Genomic DNA, 26797 nt, shown 5'->3' with positions numbered 1-26797 from the left:
GAATATTTGGATCTTTAACTAAATATTCGTATCGTTTGAAAATAATGTGTATAATTTCGAGATTACAAGATGATATTTGCCATTCCTGTAATTTTAAATGTCTTTTAATTTCCCTCCTCTTTATTCAAAGAATTCAATGACTTTATTCAGTACTTTGGCCACATGGCCTATTGGACAACAACATGTCAGAATATAATTTGGTCACGCGTGGTAACTGGTATTAAATATATTTTTGAGATATAATGCAACAGATTTAATAAAGTTCATATAATTATTTACTACAGTGTATTTAACAAATGTATCATACTTTGAGTAGCAATAATAGAATTGTTTGGCAAACATCTACTCCACTGCGATGAATATACTTACTACAAAGAAATAATACACGAAACTCATCTTCCATACCTCCTCTTTATGTATATTAGTGAGGAGAGAAACATTAAAGATGTCGCTATTTAGAAACGTATTAGTGTCTAGTAGGTATTATCCTATGCTACCTCAACTTAGGACATAGTATCCTATGCCACGACTGTACCGAAATGGGGATTTGAACCCGAGTTTTCCGCCTAACGAGCGAACGTCTAGTTTCCTAAATATACATGTCGAGAAGAGACGACTGGACATGAGTCATGGGACAAATATTAAGTATGAAGGACCCACCCTAATTAAGGTCAGCTGGTCAAGGTTCTGGACAGGATGCTGATATACAAGTAACATAAACATTGTGTTCAGGTGACGGATCATTCCATCAGGTGCCACTCATGGTTGACACAAACCATCACTAATTAGCCATTATTTGTCATGTGATATTTAGTAATGGTTCGAGTTCACTTTAGGTGGGTTGACATGACTTCTTGTGGAGTTTGTTCTCTGGGTTTAATGTCCTTTCGCCAAGCTAAATATCGTACAGGGGAAGCGCTAAATCATTTTGTGACTCTCATCTTTGTCAGTTGTGAACATATAGGTTGTAAAATATTTTTTTAATTACTTCATAGAAAAGTCAACGGTGAGAGTATATTATGTACATATATGTGGAAACTAAGTAACTGAAAACTATATAAATATGGATATTATATAAATGCTGAATACTATATAAATGCTGAATACTATATAAATAATAATAATAAACAACAGGTCACCAAAATTACATTATGCACATAAAAAATAGAATATCTAAAGTTAGGACACAGCGTTTAATTATATAAAACAACTGACTTCAAATTATGTTCAAGGATGATCTATATCTGAAATTTTATTCCGCATGCAGCTTTGAAATGTCCTTTGTTAGTGGTTAGTGTGACAAGTTGAATGATCGTTCACAAATTATAATAGGCACGAGAAACAGAAGAAATACACCAATATTTGAATGTATATTCGTATTGTGTTAACACGAAGACCAGTTGCAGTTTTCATCAGAGCATATGAGAGAAGGACCGACGTGGTCAATGCAGAATACGTTAGCTGTAGACTCCACTTATCCAGGTCGATAATCAGTGCGAATCTGGATTTCGTATCCGCGACTTTGTAACTCTGGAAACCACATCGCACAGAAAATGAATATGTCGATGGCATCACAGTACATTACTTTGTCGATGATGTTAGAGTTTTATTACTTTGTCCTCAAACTTTTATTAGTTTGTTGATGACATCAAAGGTATATTAGTTTGTCGATGGCATCAAAATATAACTAGATTGTTGAAGGCATCAGACTTTTATTAGTTTGTCAAAGGCATCAAAGTTATATTAGTTTGTTGATGGCATCAACGTTTTATTAGTTTGTCGATGGCATTAAAATATAACTAGATTGTTGAAGGCATCAGACTTTTATTACTTTGTCAAAGGCCTCAAAGTTATATTAGTTTGTTGATGGCATCAAGGTTTTATTAGTTTGTCAAAGGCATCAAAGTCATATTAGTTTGTTGATGGCATCAAAGGTTTTATTAGTTTGTCAAAGGCATCAAAGTTATATTAGTTTGTTGATGGCATCAAAGTTTTATTAGTTTGTCAATGGCATCAAAGTATAATTAGATTTTTGAAGGTTTGAAACTTTCATTAGTTTGTCGATGGCATCAAAGTTATATTAGATTGTCGATGGCATCAAAGTTTTATTAGTTTTTCGATGGCATCAATGTCATATTAATTTGTCCATGGCATCAAAGTTTTATTAGTTTGGCGATGGCATCAATGTTTTATTAGTTTGTCTGTGACATCAAAGTTTTATTTGTTTGTAACCATATTAGTTTACCAGCACTAACTGCGGGTCCATTTATCAATGTAACTTTAACAGATGCTCCACGGAGGTGGAAGGAGTTTTGCGAAGCGAGCGCACAAAAGGCGAGTGTCCATTTGACATGTTCACCGGGCATCCAGGAGACGGATGCAAGTTCTACCCCATAATGAAGAACAACCACGGAGTGTCTTCAATAATGTTTATGCAGTATCTAGACAGTGTGAGTATAACCATATATCCCATAGCAATAACATGCCTGATATATGTATAATATGCATGATATGTCATGTAAGGTGGTGAGCTAAAAAAATGGCGTTTAAAGTCCCCTTGAACATTACTTACAATGCGTAAGTCGGGTCGGGAAGCCTAGAGGTTAAGGCGTTCGCTCATCAAGCCAAAGACGCGGGTTCGATTCCCCACATGGGCACAATGTATAAGCCCATTTCTGGTGTCCCCGGCCGTGATGTTGTTGGAATATTTTGCTCAAAGAGGCGTAAAGGTAAACTCACTCGCTCACTCACTAACTTACATGGCGACCTGCATGTACATGTTTGCGCATCTGTGGGTGAGTGAGTGAGTGAGTAAGTATGATTTTACGCCGCTTTTAGAAATATTCTAGCAATATCACGGTGGGGGACACAAGAAATGGGCGTCACTCATTGTACCCATGTGGGGAATCGAACACAGGCCTTGGGCCTGACGTGCGAACGCTTTAACCACTCGGCTACCCCAGCGCCCCGATTGCATGGAGAAAGGGAAGTCAAGGGATGTATTAGTTGTCGTGCCGTGATGGTACCTGTTGTTACCCTGTCTGGCACCCAGCAAAATGGCTAAGATGAAGTCTGTCCGGCTCGGAAAGGCATGTACATGACAAACTGAGGCATGGTATCTTAAATGATTAGGTCAATACATCCAGCATCGGTCGCACGGCTGTCACACATTTTACCCATGTGAGGAATCGTACCAGGGTCTTCGGCGTGACAGTATTGCTGTATAAGATTCAAAAGGCGTGTATAAAAATTTATGACTGAGTGAGTGAGTTAAAATTTTACTTCGCTTCGGCAATATTACAGCCATATAGCGATGGAAACAAGGTATTCAATTTTTAAATATCTGTTGACAAAGAACAGTAAGATAGGTATGTATATCACAGTTCTAAATAAAACCAACCCGATGAAAACTAAAACAAGAAGACAGTCGATTCAGTAGATTCATTCTTAGCAATTATAACCAGGCTATAAACCAATAACAACCAATTTGAAAGTTTGACCACCGTACTGGGGATAAAGACACACTGAGTATGACCAAGACCATAAATACGATGAATCAAGAATGAATATCACTGCGTGATATTAAATTGAAATTCATATTAAATGTAATTTTATTTTCGCATACACATGTACTCTCCCACAGAAAAAAACGCATCATGAAAATAGCAATTTCATGTAGCAATGAAATAAAACGTGATTCATTTTACAAAAGGTTTTCCTCTGTTTATGAGTCGTATGGTGTTTATGTTTTGAAACATCACAATAAAACGCACCGTCCGTAAAATACCCGTATTTAACAGCATGATTTTCAATTTCGGCGTGTAGTGTCACAGAATACACAATTCACATGCAATGCACGTGAATGTTGGGGATCAGATAGTCTCAATGATGGGTATAAAAGGTTGGTCGCTGTCTGTCGATTATTCACTGTATTTGGAATATTGTTGACGAACGCAAAATGCCACGTGTAAGTGAAGCCAACCGTCATATCGCCATTGGTTTGCTTGAAGCTGGCCAGTCTCAACGGGCAGTTGCCCGACGCATGAATGTTCACCAAAGCACCATTTCACGGCTCTGGGAGAGATATTGCCGGCAGAACGCGGTAGCAGATGCCCCTCGTAGTGGGCGACCTCGAGCGACCACTGCAGCGCAGGATCGCTACATCCGGGTACACCACATGCGTCATCGAACAGCTACGGCGACCAGTACCGCTCGACAAATACCCGGAGTGAGGAAGCTTTCTGCACAGACCGTCAGGAACAGGTTGAGAGAGGCTGGTTTACGTGCCAGAAGACCTTATTTTTGCCCTGTGCTTCGACAACAACATCGTCGACATCGAGTTAAATGGTGCACCAAGGTTCAGGCCTGGAACCTACCGAATTGGCGTAGAATCTGGTTCAGTGATGAATCACGGTTTCTATTGGAACGACGCGATGGAAGAATGTGGGTATACAGATGTCGACGTGAACGTTTCGCCGACGCTTGCGTTCCCGAGGTGGACAGATTCGGCCGGGACAGTGTTATGATGTGGGGAGCGATCACCTGCCGTAGGAGAAGTGATTTGGTGATGATCAAGGGCAACCTGACAGCTCAACGGTACTGTGACGAAATCCTACTCCCACACCTCCTTCCAATCATTGATCGCCAGAGGGAGTTGTTTCAACAGGACAATGCCAGGCCCCGCACAGCACGTCACACTAAAGACTTCCTACAGAACCACAACATCAATGTGGTCCCCTGGCCCTCAAGATCACCGGACTTAAACCCGATCGAACATCTGTGGGATGCCCTGGACAGACGGTTGCGACGCCGTAACCCTCAGCCCCAGACACTTCAGCAACTCGCACAGGCACTACAGGCAGAGTGGGCTGCGATTGGGCAACACGAGATTCTGAGACGTATTCGTTCGATGCCGAGGCGATGCCGTGCAGTTCTGGATGCCCACGGTGGTCACACGAGGTATTGACTTCAGCGTCTCCATGTGACGCTCAAACTGACTTTCCTCGATTTGGTGCCAAAGACGGATAAGTCTGCATTCCCAGTGTGCAATTTCGCTATATTTCATAGACTCATAAAGCCTACAAGATGTTTCAAAATAAACATAAAAATACAGTTGAAAATCCTATATGCGTTTCTTTTTTGGGAGAGTATATTTCAGTTAGACAGTATGGTAATTTGGTACAGTAGAAGTATGACTCCTTCTTCAGGCAGCTAATCACATTGTAAGATGATCCTAAAGGTTGCCCGAAACTATACACATTCTAACCTTGTATAATATTATTACGTCAAAGACACTACAGCAGGTGGTCTCAAGGCGTACGTTTGACGTACACCATAGGAATGTGAAACAAATGTGTTTTCATTTACGGTAACAGCCAAATATATATAGGGTGCTCAGGATAAACTATTCTCTGTGCACGAATTCTAAATGTTTGCCCATAATGCAATTCCGTCAAATGTAGCGTTATAATTTATGACATAGACGTCGTGAACTCTCTTGTAATTAACCGTCACGTGAACGGCTGAACACAGTTGGAATTTTCAGTTGACGTACTCTGTCAAATCACGTACTGACGCTAGTTAAATATGTATGAACAAAAAACAAATGTTAGATGGGAACAGCACCGGCATGACAATATCGGTGCCTCATACATCAGCTTGGCAAAACTTCCTGGCGTGCGTTGTTAAACGCTACATTTAGGACAATTCCAGCTGTATGACGGCGGTGTGTAACAAACCAGATAACCTAATGGTTGATGCCATGACCGTCAAACCAAGCAATTTGGATGCAGTGTCATGTATCGACCAAGAACGCTCTTGTTCATGAATCCAAGGGACATGCAAATTAACTATAGCCATTGCAAGAAATCAAGTTTACTACCTTTGTGCAGCATACACGAAACGCCAAAAGAAACGTTACCCTCCTGCCTTAGTGACGGAGGTACCTATCTTAAGCTGGCGTTGTGATGCGTGGACGTCTATTACAACACAATTTGAAAATACCAAACGGTTTGATAATTATTTGAATGCTAGACTATCGGAAGTTGGAAGAACCTGAGGATAAACGTTTACGGATGACCCAGAAGTTGCCCTGCATAGGCGGATCCAGACCCCCACCCCTCTTTTTTCGTCCTGAAAGTTTATCAAATGACCATGGAAACTCGGATGAAGAGAAACTGTGCCACCCCCATCCCTCTCCTTTCTTTTTTGAACTTTGCACCGCCACCATCCTGTATCAGCCCCTGTAATGCGTTTTTACAATCAGTAAAAAATCTTTCTTGGCACGAAACCAGGTCATCATAAACAGTGACAAAGTGGGTGGAGCTATGCATGTTTCACTTCAGTTGTGTATTTTTAAATAACTTCATATAAATAGTTACAGTACAGTCGTCCCATACATCAAGTATGTTGGCATTCTAAACCCGATGACGCATCCAGCGAGGATGACCCAGCGCTTGTTTTAAGGGACGGTTCATAATTTATAGCTAGAGGGGTGAGGATGATTTTAAAGGGGTGCCCAATTTTGTTCTGGGGAGGGGGGGGGTTGTCACCAAGTTTGTACACGTGTACTAGGGTAGTGGTAGCAATGTTGTACATATAAATATCTAAAAAACGTATGCTTAAAAATATCTGAAGGTGGAGGGTGGGGTGGGGGTCCATTCATTTTGTACATGACATGCAGGGTGGGTGTGTGGTCACATACTTTGTACATAAATATTAGGGGGGTCTCTCACATTGTAAATGCTACTCCATAAGAATCGTCACACGCACGCACGCACACACACACTCACACACACCAAATCCATAAATTATTAACGGTCCCCCATAAGTAGTACAATTAAGCCGGGGAAAGATGGATCATTACGAAGGTGGAATGTGTTCAGATACCGGACTTGCACAAGTATGCGTTGTACATGTACGTTACAGAACGGGCTGGCCTTGACCTGGCCGTTTGGGTCACTACAGCCAGAGATGAACGTTTGTAAATATGGACGAAGTGAGTTAACTGAGGGTTTAAAGTCTCTCAATGGTATGTCGGCCATGTCACAGCCTGTCAGCGTAAGGTGGGAGGAAGCTATTATTATGAAATCTTTGGAGGGAAAGTGTCGCGCTTACACAACAAGCCAAACGTATCATAATTTACTATAACGCGACTTCACGACAATGGGACAAAAGGCCAAATTATCGCCTTGTCGCATGATGCGCTTGGTTAATTTTGTTTAAAGGCTCAATGTCACCCCACACCTCTCTTAAAAGATAATAATGCATTTCTCTCAATATCAGCCCCAAAGAAGCTACCATATGATTTATTCAAAAAATAAATTTACGTGTTTACATTACAAAATGAAATTAAAAAGTTCGAATGAAATAATGCAACGTTTCATTAAATCGACTCTCGTCCCCGCTACCGGCCGAACATTATTCCAAGGTTGGTTGGTTGGTTGTATAGTTTTAGGGCGACGTGGGCCAATATGAGGCCTATTTGCGCCCAACACATTGACTTGATTTAATAAACAATCATAGGTAATTTCATTGCCAAAAGGAATCGTTTAGTTAAGATAAAAGAAACGACAACACTATTAATTTGGATAGATGTATACATATATCGAATAACCTCTGCTTTGTGTTACGGATTAAAAACCTTAAGTAATCACTTCCATTTCTGAAACATGAAATACTCATTCAATAAAAAAGCAGTAGGTTCAGATGACAGAGTGTCAAAATGATTTAAAACCACAGAACTAAATCTGTCTAAGCCATTCGAGAGCCTGTCTAGATTACATCATATTTTCCAGATGACGAGACAAAATCCATTATTCCAAGCGAACCCTCATAGAGTTATATCCCTTGGAGCGCTCTTTATGAATATCCCACGCACAACTTGTTATTGAAACCAGTTCGGAAAACATCGAAAACACCGCGTGCGACAGTCTTCGGTGTACGGAGCAATTGTTTACATTCCGCATTTAAGTTTCAATTATCGATTTCAGGCAAATCGTAAGGGATAATAAGTCTTTTATTGTATCAATAAGAAGCTAAAGTGGGTGCATATGCCCCAATATGTATAGTAGAGGCCAAAATACTGTCAAAATGTGTGACACTGTGCCTTTAAGGACGACAACGGTACTACGTAATTTCTAGATTTAAAAAAAACAAACGTGGCGCAATAGGTGGATGTGTTCCATTTAGTGCAACGGACGAAAACAGGCGCTGACAAGTGAGCTATTAGGGCCATTCCATCCTGGCACGACAAAGGGAGGAAACTTAATATGATAGGGAAGCACAGACTGAGTTAAAGACGGTAACCATTTTACAAAGAGACTGTGTCGCTGTGAGGAACTGACATCTTAAATATCGAGCACAGGCATTTTGTTGAGACAATACAAAGCAAAGAAAGCATATCTTGTATATACTGAATTTTTTTCTGGATATATAAGCAAATTACTCACAATTTTTTTATAATACATATTTAACAAAATATGAACTATACGACCCCTTCCTTTATTTGTGTGTAGAACAATTTATTAATAATCTGACGTCTTATTATATGAGAAGACTCGAAAATGCTGACGGTTATCAACCATTTTGTCAACCATTGCCCCATATTTGATAGGTGACAAACATGAAATACAGCACAACTGCGTTTATAGCGAACTCGCTTATAGCGAACTGACAGATATAACGAGTCTTTTTGTCCAGACCACTAACTATGGTTATAACGAACTTAAATTCAACTGAGTAGTATACTGCATGTGAAATGTAGAATGATGGTTTCATTTGGATCATTTAGTTAACGAGGGTATGTGTTTTGTAGTTACAACAGCGACCGTTAAGGTTCTGCTTGACTGACTCCATTCCATGACTCCATGTGGCACACGTCACCTCCGCAGTTAATACATGTGTCACGTGACACATGTGTCAGCTCAACTGTCAGCGGACTTCAGTTAATTAAGTCGCTGGCATGTCAGTACTCTGACAGTACATACTCCCGCATGTGGGCTCGTCCACTTATCCCGAGGGTGGGTGGGTGGTGGGAGGGGTGGTGTAGCCTTGTGGTGTTCGCTCGTCACGAGTGAGTTTATTTTTACGCCGCTTTTAGTAGTATTTCAGCAATATCACCGCGGGGGACACAACAAATGGGTTTCACATATTTTACCCATGTGGGGAATCGAACCCGGATATTCGGCGTGGCGAGCGAACGCCTTAACCACTTGGCTAACCCGCCGCCCTCGTCACGACGTACTATAGTCCGTTTGGCTCAAAAGCGGACCGATGAATTGCAATCTAACTCGAAAACTAATAAACATATAATACTCAATGAAACGCTGATCATAATCAAAACATCAGACCAACTCTGTGATTTGTTTTCAGAATTTATGTTCTAAAATTAAAAAAGTTGTTAAACAAACTATCATTAAAATTTTGACACAGTTCACCAATTGTTACGAGGGAGGAGACCAGAGGAAGGGACAGCCAGGTGTTAGAGAAGCACGTGCACAAGTGCCGACAACGTTATTGATTCATTAACCTGCGCTGTGCTGTCTCCATCCTTTCTCGCACACCTGTCTGTCCCTTTCTCTGCACTCGTCCCTTGTAACAAATAGTGTATTGTGTCGATATTTTAATGATAGTTTGTTAAACAACTTTTTTATTTTTAGGACATAAATTCTGCAAAAACCTCACAGAGTTGGTCTGAGGTTTTGATTATGACCAATGTTTCATTGAGTATTTTATGTTAATTAGTTTTCGAGTTAGATTGCAATTCATCGGTCCGCATTTGAGCCAAACGGACTATACCTGGATGCATGCAATGTGTGAAACACAGTTTTCTTGTCTTGGTTATGTACAGACAACCGTCATATAGCTTGAATAATGCTGAGTGCGGCGTTAATCAAGAAATTTGCAACAACGTTAAAATATCCGTTCCTAATTGGATACTGTTGGTTACCGTATGGGTAAATTGTTCCAAGTAAGCATCAAAATAAATTTTATATACCCCTTTGTAAAATGTCAAACTTCATGTCATAGGCAATACAGTGATATCATGTAATTATTTCAGAACTGAACATCTTTCAAATTTAAATGTAGTTTATGGAACAGGCGCAAGGGCGATAACGGTGAATGTGTTTAAGTTGTTTGCCGTAGATGTCACGCAAGCCTTATTCATGAAAATATTTCTGATATTTGGCAAAAAATAAGATCATTTTCTGTCAATCGCTCCCGCTGGGAAAAAGATCAATGTATATGCATCACGACATATACCTTTCGAGACCGAAAACACTCACCTGAATTTGAAATGTTTCGTTCAGCAGAGTTGTTTCCCTTTGTCGTTACAAGATCCGTTGCTATGTGATCCCTATATTTGAATCCAAGATTCGTCCCTAATATGGTTCTTCGTTAGTCAAATCAGGGTTAGAACTGATCTTCAGTACCCCATGCTTGTCATAAGAGGCCACTAACGGGATCGGGTGGTCAGGATCGCTGACACGGTTGACACATGTCATCGTATCTCATTGGTGTAGATCAATGCTCATGATGTTGATCACAGGATTGCCTCGATTATTTACTGACCGCCGCCATATAGCTGGCATATTGCTGATTGCGGCGTAATGCTAAACTCACTCACTCACACTGCATATGGCAGCATTACTGCCTGTCTTACTTTCTGTAGCCTTAACCTGACACGCTTTGATGAAACTTAAATAGTGAGTCCTTGACGGTTTTACTTCCAGATAACGGATTTCTGCGACGACCCCTACAGCGCCCCGGGGGAGTACGCCCACAACGTCTACGCCCCTAATAGACAGAACAGGCTGTGTAACTACCGGAGTGCGTGGGAAGTCATGAGAAAACATGACGACTTTAGAAAGAGTAAGCCATAGCTTCATCATCGGGTACATACTAGGCCACTGAGCTGACTGGCACATGTGGTACTTTGAAGGTGGTTGATGGTCTTGGCGGCGACTTTGTAGTCTATAATATGCAGAGCTTTTGTTACGGGGAGGGACCACATAATGCTGAAAGGAACGTTGCAAGTTGGTGTTTGTTGCCTTTCTTGCGTTAGATGGATAAAACGCAAACTGGTATCTTAGTTGGCAGGCGCTACATAACCCACAGTCTGTAATATCCCTGGCTGGGACTAGCACTATCACCCTCTCCTCTCTCCTTAACCCCCTTCACCCACCCCCACCTCCACAAACACACTTACACACAAACTCTCTCTCTCTCTCTCTTGAAGTTGCTCATCAAGCTGAAGACCAAGGTTTGATCCCCCGCATGACCCCCCTCTCTCTCCCTCCCCATCTCTCCCTCCCTCCCTCCTTCCCTCCCCTCTCTCTTTCTCTCTTTTAAAGTGGTGGGCTCGTCACGCTGACGACCAGGGTTCGATTCCTCATAGGGGTACAATGTATGAAGATTATCTCTGAAATTGCTGTAATATTCCTAAAGGCTGCGTGAAACCCATCTCACTCACACACTCTCTCTGCCTCTCTTTTTTTGCACTCACTTTGAATATTGTGTAATGTACTTGATACCGATTATGTAATGCTTATCTTATCTTATTGTATTTGATCTTTTAGTCGGGGGCTCCTCTACCTGCATTCACTGACACCACGCCCCGGTTTCACTTTGTGCAGGTGAAACCAACAAGGAGAGTTCTCGTTCTTGATGCCTCCGGAAGTATGACGGTACACTTTCTTCCAATCTAAGCATCTTTTTTTGGTCTTCCACTTTTGAAAAGCTATTTAAATATGTAAACTTGACAAATTGGGACACAAGCTGGAAACATATGACCGGTTTGAGACAGGCACCCAACTCACCCACTCACTCACCACCCACCCACCCACACCCACTCACTCTCTTTGTAATATGGAGTGAGTGAGTGAGTTAAAATCGGCAATATTTCAGCCATATTGTTACTTAAAAAGTTATAAATTAACAATACACACAATAACATCATAAAACACCTGTCGACGAAGGACAGTAATACAACTAGATTATCACAGGAATAAATTTAAGACTAGTAATTAAATCTAAAATATTTTACCTATAAATGACAATACAATATAAAACCCGGCTATAGATTGCCAACAACTGAAGGTAGATCACCATACTAAGGACCATGGGGACTTACAGTACCTTTGCTTCCTGCATGGGCCCTAGCTGGTCAGCAATTTAGATACATCTAGCCATACATTAAAACTACACATATTCTATTAAAAACATGGCAAGTTTAAGTTTACCTTGAATGTTTTGGGACTTACGTACCCTCTCAGGAGGACAATAATTTTACAGTACTTTAACCCCCTCGAGGATACAGCCACTAACAATCTTAGTTACTAATTCAAACTTCCAATCATAAAATATTTAGCTATTTACAAATCATTTAACAAATCTATGTCTTTTAAAAATGCAATAATTAAATGAAAACTGATTAAAAAGATCCTTCATAGTTCGTGATTTAAAATAGTTATCCCTTCTGATGGAATATTCAACACAGTCAAGCAAGACATGCATCAGATCACGGATGTAGGTTCTAATGCTAGCTTTGTAATCAGAGTATGGGATAAGAAGTGGTGTCACAGATTTGTTGAGTGCTGCCTTTGCAGCAAGATCGCCCATTGTGTTCCCAGAAATGCCAACATGGCTGGGTAACCAACAAAAGACGATGTCGAATCATTATACATTTCAATAATTTCTATTAAAAGTGGATGTTTACAAGAGAAGGTTTTAATGGCCTGAAGGCACAAAAGAGACTCGGAAAAGATTATGTATCGTTTATATTTACGGTGTTTATTAATATATCTAAGAGCTGTTAATATGGCGTGAGCTTCTGCTGTGAAAATAGAGCTGTTATTTGGTAATCGGAAAGATATTGTTCTGGATCCAATGACAGTGGCACAAGCCACTGCGCCACCATCCTTGGGCCCATCTGTAAATAAGGATTTGTATGCATTATATTTAGCCTTTGATTGATTATATTCTGGTCTATATCGTAATTCATTAGTTGAGGGTTTTTTAAACGCTGTCAGTGTTACGTCAACCTGTGGCCTCACCAATTGCCAAGGAGGAGAAGAAAGAAGGAGGGAATAAATAATATTTTCTAGCTCAATGCCAGCAGCAGAAATGAAAGTTTTGACTCGTAATCCAAGAGGTGGAACAAGAGGAGACGTTTTGTTGTACAGGTCCTCATAAAGAGGATTGAAAACACAATTAAATGCAGGATTTGACTTATTTGAATATAGTTTTGTTACATACTGTAAGGATAATTTTATACGGCGATGGTTAAGATATGGCTCATCTGCCTCGACGTAGACTGTCAACAGGAGAAGTTCTAAAGGATCCAAGACAAAGTTTTAGACCTTGGTGAAGAATAGAATCTAATATTTTTAGGTTGCCCTTACAGGCTCCACCATATACGATGGAGCCATAATCAAGTTTGGAATGGACCAATGATCGGTGTAGGAGTAGGAGAGTAGCTTGATCCCCTCCCCACTTAGTATTTTTTTAATATGGACACAATACTGGTAAAATGTGACACCCACTGTACATGACCCCTCAACAGTAATGCAAAACAAATTAACCAACGCTCTCTCTTATACGACAGGGGCCATCAATGGCCATACTGCGCCAAGCAGCCAGTAACTACATACTGACCAGTGTTGAGAGTGGAAGCTGGCTTGGCATTGTACAGTTCAACACGGATGCAACAACGCTGTCTGAGATGGTTCACATCAGGTCCCAGGCAGACAGAGAACTTCTTACCAACCGCTTGCCAACATACGCCGAGGGCAAGACCAGTATAGGGGCCGGTCTCGGAAAGGCTCTGGCGGTAGGTGTATGCTCTGAACATACGTTTCGGATGTGTATTAGTTATATGTGCAGGACCCCGATCCATAAACCATTCGTAATGTTACGACCTTTCGTAACTTTATAGTTTATCATAGGTTTACGAATGTCGGAGCGCTACGAACCCTTTGTGGATAGGGAACTAGGGCCCTAACACACAAATAAGTAGCACTGAACATCATTTCGAAACTAATATAATGAAGAGGAACAATCTTTCATGGAACTTGCTTGATAACGGGGTCAGCATCTCCACCAAAACGTCGCATCCATTGCTATCCAAAGTTATCCGTCCATAAAAAAATCTGTTCAAATAGCATAAAATGCGACCATTGTGGCATATGAGGTAATCGGAGCCACAAGATCATCAGAATTAAAAGGAAAGTAATCCTATGTCTTTGGTGAACCGTTTAGTGGTGATTATTATTATGCTCATATATCAATTCGTTAATCTTCTCATTCATTTGAAGTTTATTGTATTTCTTGCAAACAAACATCTTATGTTCTTATAAGCCCCTATGGTTGACATTAAACGAAATGTGAGACGCAAATACACTACACAATACTTAAAGTTAAGTAATATTTCCTCACTCTCTTACTCAATCGGGATGAGACTTTGTTCATATTCCCTCTTTATATCAATACTAACAGGCCCTAGAGAGTTCGAAGACGGGTTCAGGTGGAACTCTGATATTAATTACTGACGGCAAGGAGAACAAGTCACCTTGGATAAAGGATATCAAACCCAGGCTGTTCAAGAGCAAGGTGATGATTCACGCCATCGCCTATACTCAACAAGCGGAAGCAAGCATAGCGCAGCTCGCAGGGGAAACGGAAGGGCGGACATTTTTCTTTACTGGAGAACCCAACTCGACTTCGTTGATTGACGGACTAGCTGCGACTGTTGGAGCCCAAAGCTTCGACAATTTTGCAGTCTCTGTAAGATGTTTTTCCTCCTTTTCTTGATTTCTTAGTATTTAACATTTATTCGTAATAACACTGTAAAAACTGAACGACTGTGATTGACATGGATGTACACAGTTGGGTACGATGACATGCATCGACCTGACCACCTTGCAACGATAAGCATGGGTTGCTGGAAAGCAATTCTAACCCTGATTGTCAGCGAATGTACCTCACATTACAGATGTTGACAGGAATGGATTCCGCCATATTCATATCCGCGTCCATCTTGTCCTATTATTTGTAGATTTTTGACTGATGATCTCATGACCTTGACCTTTGCGGTTTAAATGGTCGGGCTATGCACAAACGGTCTAATGGTACCCGGTTTCATTGAATCTTGTTGACTCTTTTATCTGTTATCGCATACTGATATAAACACTCTGCATTTAATGTACGCGTAGATTAGTGGAAGAATCCAGTTTGACAATATAAGAAAAGTCTGTTTTGTTTTCTCTGAAAACATATTTTTTTTAATAAAGGTGAGTTCTGAAGCTGCAAAGATACTCCGAAAGACTCCTCACGTCGGCAGCTTCATCATCGACAAGACCATCGGCCGTGAGACAACGGTGACAATCACCTCCGACAAACCAGTCGATGTCCTCTTGCATGACCCAACGGATGCCACGACGAAAACAGATGTCTTCAAAAACAGCACCAATGGCATTCTGACGGCGATTATACCAGGTCTTGCAATGGTAATAATTTAACTGGTAGTGCCAGGAGTAGAGCTCATAGACCACGGTTCTCCGCCTGCCAGAGATTAGAGTTTATATAATTACCCATGTGAGGAATCAAACTCGAGCCTTCGGCGTGACGAGTAAACGCTTTACCACTAGGCAGCTCCACCGCCCGAGAGACTATTTAAAGAAGGTGTCCCAAAAAAGAAATAAGAAATCTCTTCCAGCCAAAAGCAGAGCCGGTTGTACAATTATGACTATATCATGAGAAGATATTTGTTTCAGTAGTATTACAGCTGTATGATGTTGTTTGTAAACAAATCGGATCTGAACCAGACAATCCAAGAAAGGCAAGGCAGGGTAGGCAGGGTGAGATGAGAGACATTATCTAGCTTCCTTACACACTCAAAAAGAAGAAGAAGAAGAACATATGCTATAAAACTCCATATGTAAGCGTCAATGCTTATGCCCATAAGGTTGTTGCACTAAATAAATCTAAATACACCACACCACACCGCTTTCTGAATACACAGGTCATCGTTGCACTGACTCATAACAACATCTACGAGGTGAGGTGAGGTGAAATTGGGTTTAACGTCGTGCTTGAGAATATTTCGCTCATATTACGACGTGCATGCGTGTGTATGTGTATGTGCGGCTGCTTGTACTAGCTCAGACTGGGTTTATAGTGCTAGCTCACCGAGATACCATGCCGCAGTGAAGCATGAATGCCCCACTCAGACACATTATACTGACTCCGAGTCGACCAGTCCTTGTTGTACCCATTAATTCCGAGCGCCAGGCAGGGACCAACAAGTACCATATTTTAACGTCTTTTGGTATGACGCGGTCGGGGATCGAACCCGCGACCTTCCGCTCTCCGGGCGGACGCTCTAACCACTACACCACGGAGGCAGTTCAACATCTACAAAACATAACATATGATCCATATTGAGTCCAGGACAATGCCTAATATATTTTCTTCCGGCAAATGATAATTATCAGGAGCATACTTTATGTTCTTTTTCAAAATATACTCTTAAAACAGTAGGGGAAAGTGAACTTTCAATATGGATAGTAATTATAAGCGTTAACAAACTCTTCAAACACAGACATCTTATGAACGCACCACCACTTCTCTTTATCACCACCTCTAAACACAAAGCACTATCTCCATACACGTGCATGGGATGCCATTCTTGATTTTGACGGTTTTCAAGAAGGTCGATAAATCACTGTAAACCATTTATTTTGACAATCATCTTGCATCACTCAGTTGTTAGTGTTTGTTTCTACTGTTTTGGGGTTTGAAAATGAAAATCGTACACATGCAAATTTCACGTCATACACCAGTCATCTTTCAACAGCGATTACTCTACAGACAAATGTGTTCATAAGGAAGTGTAAATGGTGATGCACTCTCAAAACATTCATTATTATCATTTCAACATTGATTGACTCCAATATATCTCCCAATTTTTTCAATCGTAAATTTAAAATTATGTTCCCCTACGTTTTTTCAAGAGTATAAATATAACACGATAGGTCTGTATTTCAGAAAGGAGAATGGAAATACACAGTGTCATCCTTAGGACCATACGCTAATGCCCTCGTTCACGTGCAGTCCAAGGCAAGGTCAAAAGGTCATGACGTCATTCAAGCACGATCTTGGGTTTCCACAGAACTATTAACATTTGAAACCAAAGCCAGGTTCACTATTTTTGCTGACGTGACGCGAGGCACTGCCCCCGTTCTTGGCGCAAAGGTCAAGGCCACAATGGAAAGACCAGGAGCAGGTACCTCTGAGGTTGAGTTGCTCGACGATGGCGTTGGTACGTACATGACTATATTGCGTGTACTAAACAATGACACTGTTCCACGCTAACACCACTAACCAACTGAGCTGTTCGTTGTTAAAACGTTGTTAGCCTTAATTTAATATCATAACGATCAAGTGAATTGTTCCTCAGCCGTACCAAATTTAGGTTGTCGTGGATTCGAATCCCCGATTGCCTCTGATCATGGTACCCGTGAAGGTCCGGGTAAAATATTGATCTTCAGTAACCCATGCTTGTCGTAAGAGGCGACTAACGGGATCGGGTGGTCAGGCTCGCTGACTTGGTTGACACATGTCATCGGTTGCCCATTGCGCGGATCGATGTTCATGCTGTTGATCACTGGATTGTTTGGTCCATACTCGATTATTTACATATAGCTGAAATATTGCAGAGTGCGGCGTAAAACTAAACTCACTCACTCTGATCATGGTTCATGGTATGTCACCACCTGATCATTTGCTTTGCAAAAGTGATAAATGCCATATGTTCCACGTTCCCGTGCTTAAAATGCTGTGACTGTTTAAACCTGGTTTAACCGAAATATTGCCTAAAGTGACCATTACACTTTAACGCCCAAGCAGGGTTATAATGGTTAGGATCTATCTGTGTGTCTTTATGTGTATGTGTGTGTCTTTGTGTCTGGATGTATTTGTATGTGTGTCTGAATTTGTGTGTTTATGCATGCGTGTGTCTCTGTATGTGTGTCTGTATATGTACGTTTGTGTCTTTCTCTGTCTTAGTGTCCCTTTCTGCGAGTCTGTCCTCACTGAGTCCCATGGGGTGTGTCCCCGTGTCTGTGTCTCTCTATGTGTGTCTGTCAGTCTGTCTGTCTGTCTGTATGCATTTCTCTATCTCAATGATATAGATTACTATTGTTTCAGGCTCTGATCTAATCAAGGACGATGGAGTATATTCATCGTACATTCTTCCACGTGATCTTAAAGGGAATGGAAGGTACAATATGAAGGTGAAGGTTATTGGAGAAAACGTGTCAACCAAGGTCATTACGAAAGGTCACCAGACAGGTGCTCTTGAAACAGGGAGTTCAGGAAATGGTAAATATCACAAACTTGAAATACAGTGATTAATTCTTTTCTGCAGTTTAATAAAAGTGGTCACATCTTGAAGGCTGACAAAATCCAATATTTTTCGTCAAACTATACTGAGTCAAAAAGAAACTTCACATTCTTTCTTAAGGGCACTATAAAAGAACAAGAGATGGTAAAATGGTTAAATTGTTATTATTTCATTGCTGAGATCTGTGTAATGTACTCGATACACTGACAGTGCCATAATCAGTTCCATTAGGCTACACCGCCGTTCCAAAACATGGGTATACAGAATGTCAAGTCACAAGAATAAAAATGCGAAATGTCTCAGTTCAATATCGTGTATGGCCGCCCCGCGCATTCACCACTGCCAAACACCGTCTCCTCATCGACTGCCTGATGCTTGTGAACACGTGGTTGGGGATTCTGCGCCATTGCTCTTGCAAGGCAGCGCCAAGTTCCTGCAAATTCTGAGGTTGGCTCCTAAGACCATGAAGCCTTCTCCCAAGTGCATCCCAAACGTGCTCTATTGGATTAAGGTCAGGGGACCTCGATGGCCAGTCCATGACGTTGATTCCAGCGTTTTGAAGGAAATTTCGTGTCAACATCGCGGTATGCGACCGAGCATTATCATGCTGGAACTGTAGACCTGGGCCATGAGCCGCCATGAAAGGAACGAGTTCAGGGGTGAGCACCTGGTCGCGGTAAGCAGCAGCTGTGAGGTTTCCACGGATGACCAGAAGTCGGGAACGGTTGTTCCCACAGAAAGCACCCCACACCATGCAACTTCCGCCCCCGAATCTGTCGACTTCCTGTACACAACATTGGGCATACCGTCCACGACGTCGTCTCCAGACTCTATGCCTGCCGTCCGCGAATCTGAGGGTAAACCTGGATTCATCGCTAAAGACGACTCGATTCCAGTCTCTCTTGGTCCATCGGAGGTGACGTTGGGCCCACAGCAGACGTTGACGTTGATGAAACGGCGTCAATATTGGCCCACGATATGGACATTGAGAATGGAGATTGGCAGCCCGCAACCGATTTCGAATGGTCTGTGAGGACAGTCGACCTCTAAACATCTCAGCCCTGGTTCGTGTAGCCGGCAGAAATCTGTCACGTAGGTGACGTAGGACGATTTGACGGTCTTCTGCTCGTGACGTCACACGTGGACGACCCGACCTTGAGCAATCAGAAGTGGTGCCAGTTTGTTGTAGACGACCTCGCAAGTCATACACAATACGATGGCTGCATCCCATTGCTCTTGCGACGTCAATAACTGATCTTCCCGCTTGCAACATGCCAACGGCACGTTCACGTTGCACATTTGACAATCGTGGCATTTCAAGTACCGTTAGAACTGTGGTTTAAAAGAGTTTTTTCAATTCTTGAGGCCAATGCAAACACGTGCATATGAAGAAAACTTCGATGCGAAGATCACGTGATCGACTGCACGTGCAAAACCTGATTTGGCACTAACGTTATTTGCACGACGAATGGATAGGTTTGAGTGGGTTTTGCTAACGTTTTTCTAGAGTCGAAAGATAGGGATCCCATTTCGGATACATAGATGTATCATCAGAGAAAGATTATTCATTATTTTTCAAATTACATTTTGTGAAGTTTCTTTTTTGACTCAGTATATTAACAGAGGATGTGTTTAAACCAATGGCCATTTTCATGCAATTGTTTAGAAAACTCCTTTCATCATATGAATACAATATTTTCATTTCACGTAGTTTCAGGGGCGGTGGGGTAGCCTAATGGTTAAAGCGTTGGCTCGTCACGCCGAAGACCCGGGTTCGATTTCTCCACATGGGCACAGTGTGTGAAGCCCATTTCTGGTGTATCCCGCCGTGATATTGCTGGAATATTGCTAAAGGCGGCGTAAAACCATATTCACTCACCCAAGTAGTTTCAGGTGCACGCGGTGTCATCAAATAGACACGACAAAAACAGTATGATAATGTTTGTAGCTTTCAAATAGTCAATATCATACCCATTGCACTCAACAATATTTCACCTGTATGTCAGCGACCTGTAAATAATCGAGTTTGGACTAGACAATACAGTGATCAACTTTCCGTTTCCGATGACATGTGTCAACCAAATCAGCGAGCCTGACCACCCGATTCCGTCAGTCGCCTCTTACGAAAAGCATGAGTTGCTGAACACCGATTCTAACCCGGATCTTCACGGGTGCAATACCACACCCATGTGTTTCATCAAAGTAGCAACGTATAAAACTTGCATCAGATCGTATTGCCCTCCATCAATAAGTTAATGACACTGTGTTTAACTAACAGTCACACCGTCGTTTCAGTCTTGAAGTCCGGAAAGGAGACAGAAAGTCTGGGTGACTTCCAAAGAGTGACAACAGCGGGGGAGTTTCGAGTACAGGGATACCCGTCAGTTGAACCCGACATTCGAGATGTCATACCACCTGCGAAAATTGGGGACTTTACCGTGACGTCATTTGACCAAGATGTTGGAGTTGTCGCGCTGGAGTGGACAGCCGTTGGTGATGACATGGGTCGTGGGAGAGGTAATACGACCGAAACTGTGATGGATATGATATTTATGATAATAAAAGCAAGAAACGGGCAACTAAAGTACTGTCGGAAATATAAAAAAACCCTGTTCTTTTCACATTGATATCTACAATTTAAGTAGTTAATATGTGAAAGTGTGAAATATCTGTTGAACTGAGTTCGGCCTAACTACAGTCTCAGTGGTAGGGAGATAGGAAACGTTATAAAGGATTTTATTGAGGAGATATTAGTGCAGAAATGAGCAATGCGGTTCTTTTCGAAGTTACTTATTTGGAGTAGACCATGGCTTTATGCAAATTAGTGTGCGATGATATTGTATAACAAATGACACTTTTTGAATGTCCATTTTGAAATTAGACCTAGCTTCATAATAAACGACAGCAGACGTAAAAAATAACAACTTTAACACTGAAACTATTAAGGATATAGATACCATTTAGTCTCACTATCACTATAAAAAGAAACAGATTGGAGGGGTCGTCTCAAAAAAGCAAAACCAAGACGGGTGTTGCTGACGGTAGTTGGGGTCGGGCTTGGGGATAGAGATATTAGCTAAGATTAGATAATCAATTGAGAGATATTCAATACACATGAAAAAGCATAAAATATATTTGAGTGACCCGGAGTTGACGGTCCGTCGTCATACCTGGCTGAGCGACCTAATTGCCATCTATAGTCTGATCTATTGTTTTCAGCATCTGTTCGTATTTTTTCTAAGTTTTGCCCGATTTTACGAGTAAACATGCTTTTCTGGATATCTTATTACGCATCCCACTGAACGCCCAGTTAGGCCGATGTGGGTTATTTCAACATATCTTATTTGCAATTGTGTAAATTTTAGGGATACAGAGTAACAGCCTAAAAACAGGGTTTTTTTTGCTAATTTCGACAGTACTTTAACATTATTAGCCACACAGACATTATCGAAAACATATATGAATCCCCAGTTGACGAACTACAGAAAAGACTTTTCAACTAGGACAGTAACCCAGCTGACACCAATTTTTTTTGCAACGTTGTGGGAATGTTGTACATTGGTAGCGTCATGACACAACGTTGTCACAACGTTAGTATTACGTCATTTTATAACGTTATGTCACAGAGTAATAACAACGTTTCAAATTTACGTTGAGGAAACGTTATGCTTTGGGCTCATAACAACGTTATAACGTTTCTTATAACTTGGCGTCACAGAGTTTTCTGTAACACTTTTCACTTTGAGATTCTTTCTTCACTATTCAGCTACAGCTTCAGAAAACACACGACCAAAACAACATGCAAATTGCTTTGTTTCGTATGTACTTTTCACTACTGGGAAAACTATTCAACTATTAACGTTAAATAGAACGTTGAGACAACGTAAAATCCGTTAGCATCAAATAACTTTACCTTTTGGCGACGTAAAAATGACGTTTCACACCGTCAGGACACACCGTTGTGACAACGTAAATGTGAGTCCACAGATTAACGTTGTACAACGAAAGCATAACGTTGTGACAACGTTGTGACAACGTGGAATTGTTAGCTGAGTATTACTCTTAACAACCAAGGATGAACGAACCCTGTTTTCATCCAGTCGTATTTCAATCAAGTGTACAGGTTTCTTTTGAACAAAATAAAATATACTGTTAGGTATTAGAATTAAAGATTAAAATCTCTTTCAAAGACGTGAGTCCATACCAAATTTAGAATAGCGTCATTTTAGTGACACACTTTGGTAAGGTTGAGTACAACCACATTCATCCATTACAGGGGCAATGAGGATTGTGGTTAGCGGGTTAGCGACCCAGGTTCGATTCGCCATACTGGTGCATTTTATGGCGTCACGAGTCGTGATATTGTTGGAATACTGCTAAAACTGGCGTAAGACCATCCTGAATAATTTACTCATACATTTGAAAAATAGGCTTCAGTAAAGTGTCATAAGTAAGTATTTTGTACATTCCTGACTGTAATGTTTTTTTCCACAGCGACTGGATACAAGATCCACATGTCCAGGGATATTGGAGAGCTGCTACACAATATCGATACCTCAGAAGAGATCAGCAGCTTGGCACGCAATAGAACTCTACAAGAACCAAAGGACGTCGGTCTTCTCGAACAGCTCGAACTGCAAATAAAGCAACTTCACAAAAACGACACCATCTTCCTGGCTCTGCGTGCATACGACGAAGCCAACAACTACGGCGAGGTTTCAAACATCGTCTCCGTCTCGTACGTCGACGAAGTTGCTGTACCACGTGAGCGTATTGACGTTCCCATGACGTCGTTTCTTGCCGTCATCATTGCGCCGATGGTTGGATTCCTTTTGTTTCTTGTGCTAATGACGATTGTGTGTTTGGTGTGGTCAAACAATCGACAGAAGGAACACAGTCGAAGGAAGATGTTTCGAGCGGACAGTTCGTCGTCGTTGAAGTCTGTGACGTCGGAGTATCCTCATATGAACTACCGAGTCGATGGCGAGTATGTTAGGCGCTGGAAAGAAGAACCCAGTTCATGGACAATGCCGTGAAACCAATTACCATCATAATCACGTATGCCAAAGACTCCGTATATAGTTGTGCATTTACTGAGAGAAAGGAGTAACGCCTATGCCACCCTATTAGTATTATGCTCATATAATATAATCAGGTCTCGCGAGAAAGGGTAAGCTTGTCATTGGACAATGGAGTGTTGTTCTGTTTCAGCGAAAATACAAACCGGTGGTTTCGAGAGATAGCGATATGCATTTGTCACATGTGACAAAGGATAGACATGAATGTGACTGTGAATATAAATGATGCTGCTGAAATATATATCTGTGCTAATTATCGGTGTCATTGCATAATATATTGGAGCGAAAAAGGTTTCCTACCGAAAGAAACGGGAAAGATATTATGTGTGTTTCGAGTTAAGGTGACCCAAGACACTGTTTCGAGAGAGAAGAAGTTCCGCATGAGGAGTTTAATTCAAGGCTGAATTCAACACAAGCCAGGCACATGAAGACATTTGAACCCCGAACCTTAAATGTGTGTTTGTCCGCTGCCAGTTTTCGAGAGAGGGCCATGGCTGGGTGAGTATGGTTGGTATAAGCTGTGGAACGTTGCCCTGCAGAGATGGGCCCCTTAACCGTCGATGGATCCGCTGGGCAAGGTACTCAAGATGATTTGGATCCATGTTCGTGAGTTTCACAAAAGTCAATGACCCCTGCCACATCTTGTGCTTTCATCCTGAAGAAGACTGACAGGCTGATCAAGGCGATGTCCGCAGGTGGCAACATGACTTGTGGGCGGTGAGGTAGCCTTTCTGTTAGCGTGTGTGCTGTAGAAATCGAAGGTCATGTTTGATTTTCCCACGGGGTCCATTCGTGGTAACTTGTGGTGAAATATTGCCATAACCGGCTATAGCCTCATTTACGCATGTAACGAACGAAAACAGGACATGCATTGAGTCAAAGACTAAGAATTTATGCTTTTCTGTAGATAACGTGTATACTTTGTGTATATAGATAGTGCAGAGTGAATGTCCGCCACAGTCTTACATCTATAGATATATTTTGATATATTATTGTGTCTCATATTTAATAAACGTATTGCTCGATCAACATGTTTGTTCTAGATCGTGATTGTTCAGTGTCACTAATTTATGTCAAATATAATTACATATAATAAATAGGGGCACAAAGTGTCAAAAGCCTCAACACTTAACGCTTATACATTCAATTGCCACAGAAACATTGTTAAACCGGACGGTAGAACACCAAGCAATATTCCAGCTTTATGGCGGCGGTTTGTAAATGTCGAGTCTTGGTAAGACAATCCAGTGATCAACATCATGAGTATCAATCATCGCAATTGGGGTACGATGACATGTGTCAACCACGTCATCGAGCCTGACCACCCGATCCCGTTAGTCGTCTCTTACGACAAGCATGGGTTGCTGCAGACCAATTCCACCCCGGATCTTCACGGGAAAAAACTCTCTATCAAGCATACAAACATATCAATAATTTCAAGCTATGAAACAAAGTGTCTAACCTAACGGTTTCTTTTGGTAATAGTTAACAACTGGGCCACAACTTCGCTAACCGGACAAATTTCGGCGACTGCTGCGATATTGCGCAGCACGATGGAAAGTCGGGGTTCTATACCGCAGTAAAACGATGATCTTCGGTGTTATAATTGCCCTGCCTGACGCTCTGTATCTGGGTGATAAAAATGCAAATGGCAGTGGAACGTGTCCGAGTGGAGTACCCGTCTCAAGTTCACAGCAAGCACACACACACACACACACACACACACACACACACACACACACACACACACACACACACACACACACACACACACACACACACACACACACACACACACACACACACACACACACAGAGAGAGAGAGAGGAGAGAGAGAGAGAGAGAGAGAGAGAGAGAGAGAGAGAGGGAGGAACACACACACAGACACACACACACACACACAGACACAGAGAGAGAGAGAAGAGAGAGAGAGAGAGAGAGAGAGAGAGAGACACACACACAGACACATAAACACACACAGAGACACACACACAGACAGGAGAGAGAGAGAGAGAGAGAGACACAGTGACAAACACACACAAAGACACACACAGACACACACACAGACACAGACACTGACACACACACACACACACACACACATACGTGCGCGAATTTGCACGTTGTTGGATAACTGCATTCATCTTGAATTCGAACGCGACACTAAAACCTCAACACATTGCTTATTGATGTCCTGCTGGTACATGTATGACTTAACCCTTTTAGATGACCTTTGTATAGGAGACGTCGTCGGACTGAGTCAGAAGATACAGATAACAAGGAATGCTAGGATAGGGTTAGGTGGGCACCAACAAGAAACCTGACCAATGGTGTTCCTTATGTACATGGATGTACATATGGACAAAGCCATATATGGACGGTCGAGTTGATGTTGTCACTTAAAACCAAGAACCTATAAAGATCCGTCACATTTTGCAATATGCAGATCAGAACCGGTGGTAGCCTAGTGGTTAAAGCGTTCGTCACGTCGAAGACCATTTTTGGTGTCCATGTCGTGATATTGCTGGAATATTGCTGAACCATACTCACTCACTCACTCAGAACCAGTGTCCGTAAACCTCTTTAGTATTTTATAAATATGACCTCCTTACTGTCTTCTGAACCCAAATAGTTTGATATGGTTAGCTAAAATAACAAAGGGGCGGTGGGGCAGCCTAGTGGTTAAAGCGTCCGCTCGTCACGGGTTCGATTACCCACATGGGTACAATGTGTGAAGCCCATTTCTGGTGTTTCCCGCCATGATATTGCTGGAATATTGCTATAAGTGGCGTAAAACAATACTCACTAACTCGAATTACGACACATGCATTTATACAAAACATAGAAAAAAATAAGGATTTCTTCCCCACGTTTCTGCATGACACGAGTTCTGAACATCCATCAGCCAAATCTAGCGTGTTGAAGTCTGACATTGTGGTTTCCAGAGATTTGCCAGAGGGCCACGAACATGTCAACATGAATACGCCGCTACGCCCACATTGACACTTCACATCAGGCGGCAGTTGCCCACCAGGGTGTTTTCGAGAACGTGAACGTGATCATAAAACAGCTTTCCAGATCTCCTTTATCTTACAAAACTTCAACATGACAACGAAGATGGATTAATAGTGTTCAAACGTGTGTTGTACAGGTGGCTCGTTACTTCAAGCACGCCACCTGGTGTTGTTAATATTGGCTTATTTATTCACAGATTTTTGTAGCTCGTAAAAATATATTCTAAATATAGAAGGATGCTCACAGTTCGGATTGTTTCTATTCAAAAATATAATTTCTGAATTCTGAAACGGGGGCGTG

At 41.6% G+C, this 26797-nt stretch overlaps 1 protein-coding gene across 1 annotated transcript; it reads left to right on the top strand.

Annotated features, from left to right (window-relative positions):
- The first annotated feature begins 2318 nt into the window (after positions 1–2318).
- LOC124290478 (calcium-activated chloride channel regulator 1-like) lies at positions 2319–24507 on the top strand. The gene is made up of 10 exons (XM_046727187.1): positions 2319–2450; positions 10734–10872; positions 11580–11687; positions 13607–13831; positions 14497–14784; positions 15291–15506; positions 17047–17320; positions 18208–18381; positions 20699–20920; positions 22898–24507. Exons 2-10 carry the CDS (start codon positions 10855–10857, stop codon positions 23437–23439), a joined length of 2067 nt encoding a protein of 688 aa, XP_046583143.1. The 5' UTR covers positions 2319–2450; positions 10734–10854; the 3' UTR covers positions 23440–24507.
- The last annotated feature ends 2290 nt before the right edge of the window (positions 24508–26797 follow it).

Source organism: Haliotis rubra, unplaced genomic scaffold (genome assembly GCF_003918875.1).
Source record: "Haliotis rubra isolate DU_JTF1 unplaced genomic scaffold, ASM391887v1 Scf466, whole genome shotgun sequence".
Classification (NCBI taxonomy): domain Eukaryota; kingdom Metazoa; phylum Mollusca; class Gastropoda; order Lepetellida; family Haliotidae; genus Haliotis; species Haliotis rubra.
The sequence above is the reverse complement of the archived record's forward strand: the minus strand, read 5'-3'. Positions and strand labels throughout refer to the sequence as shown.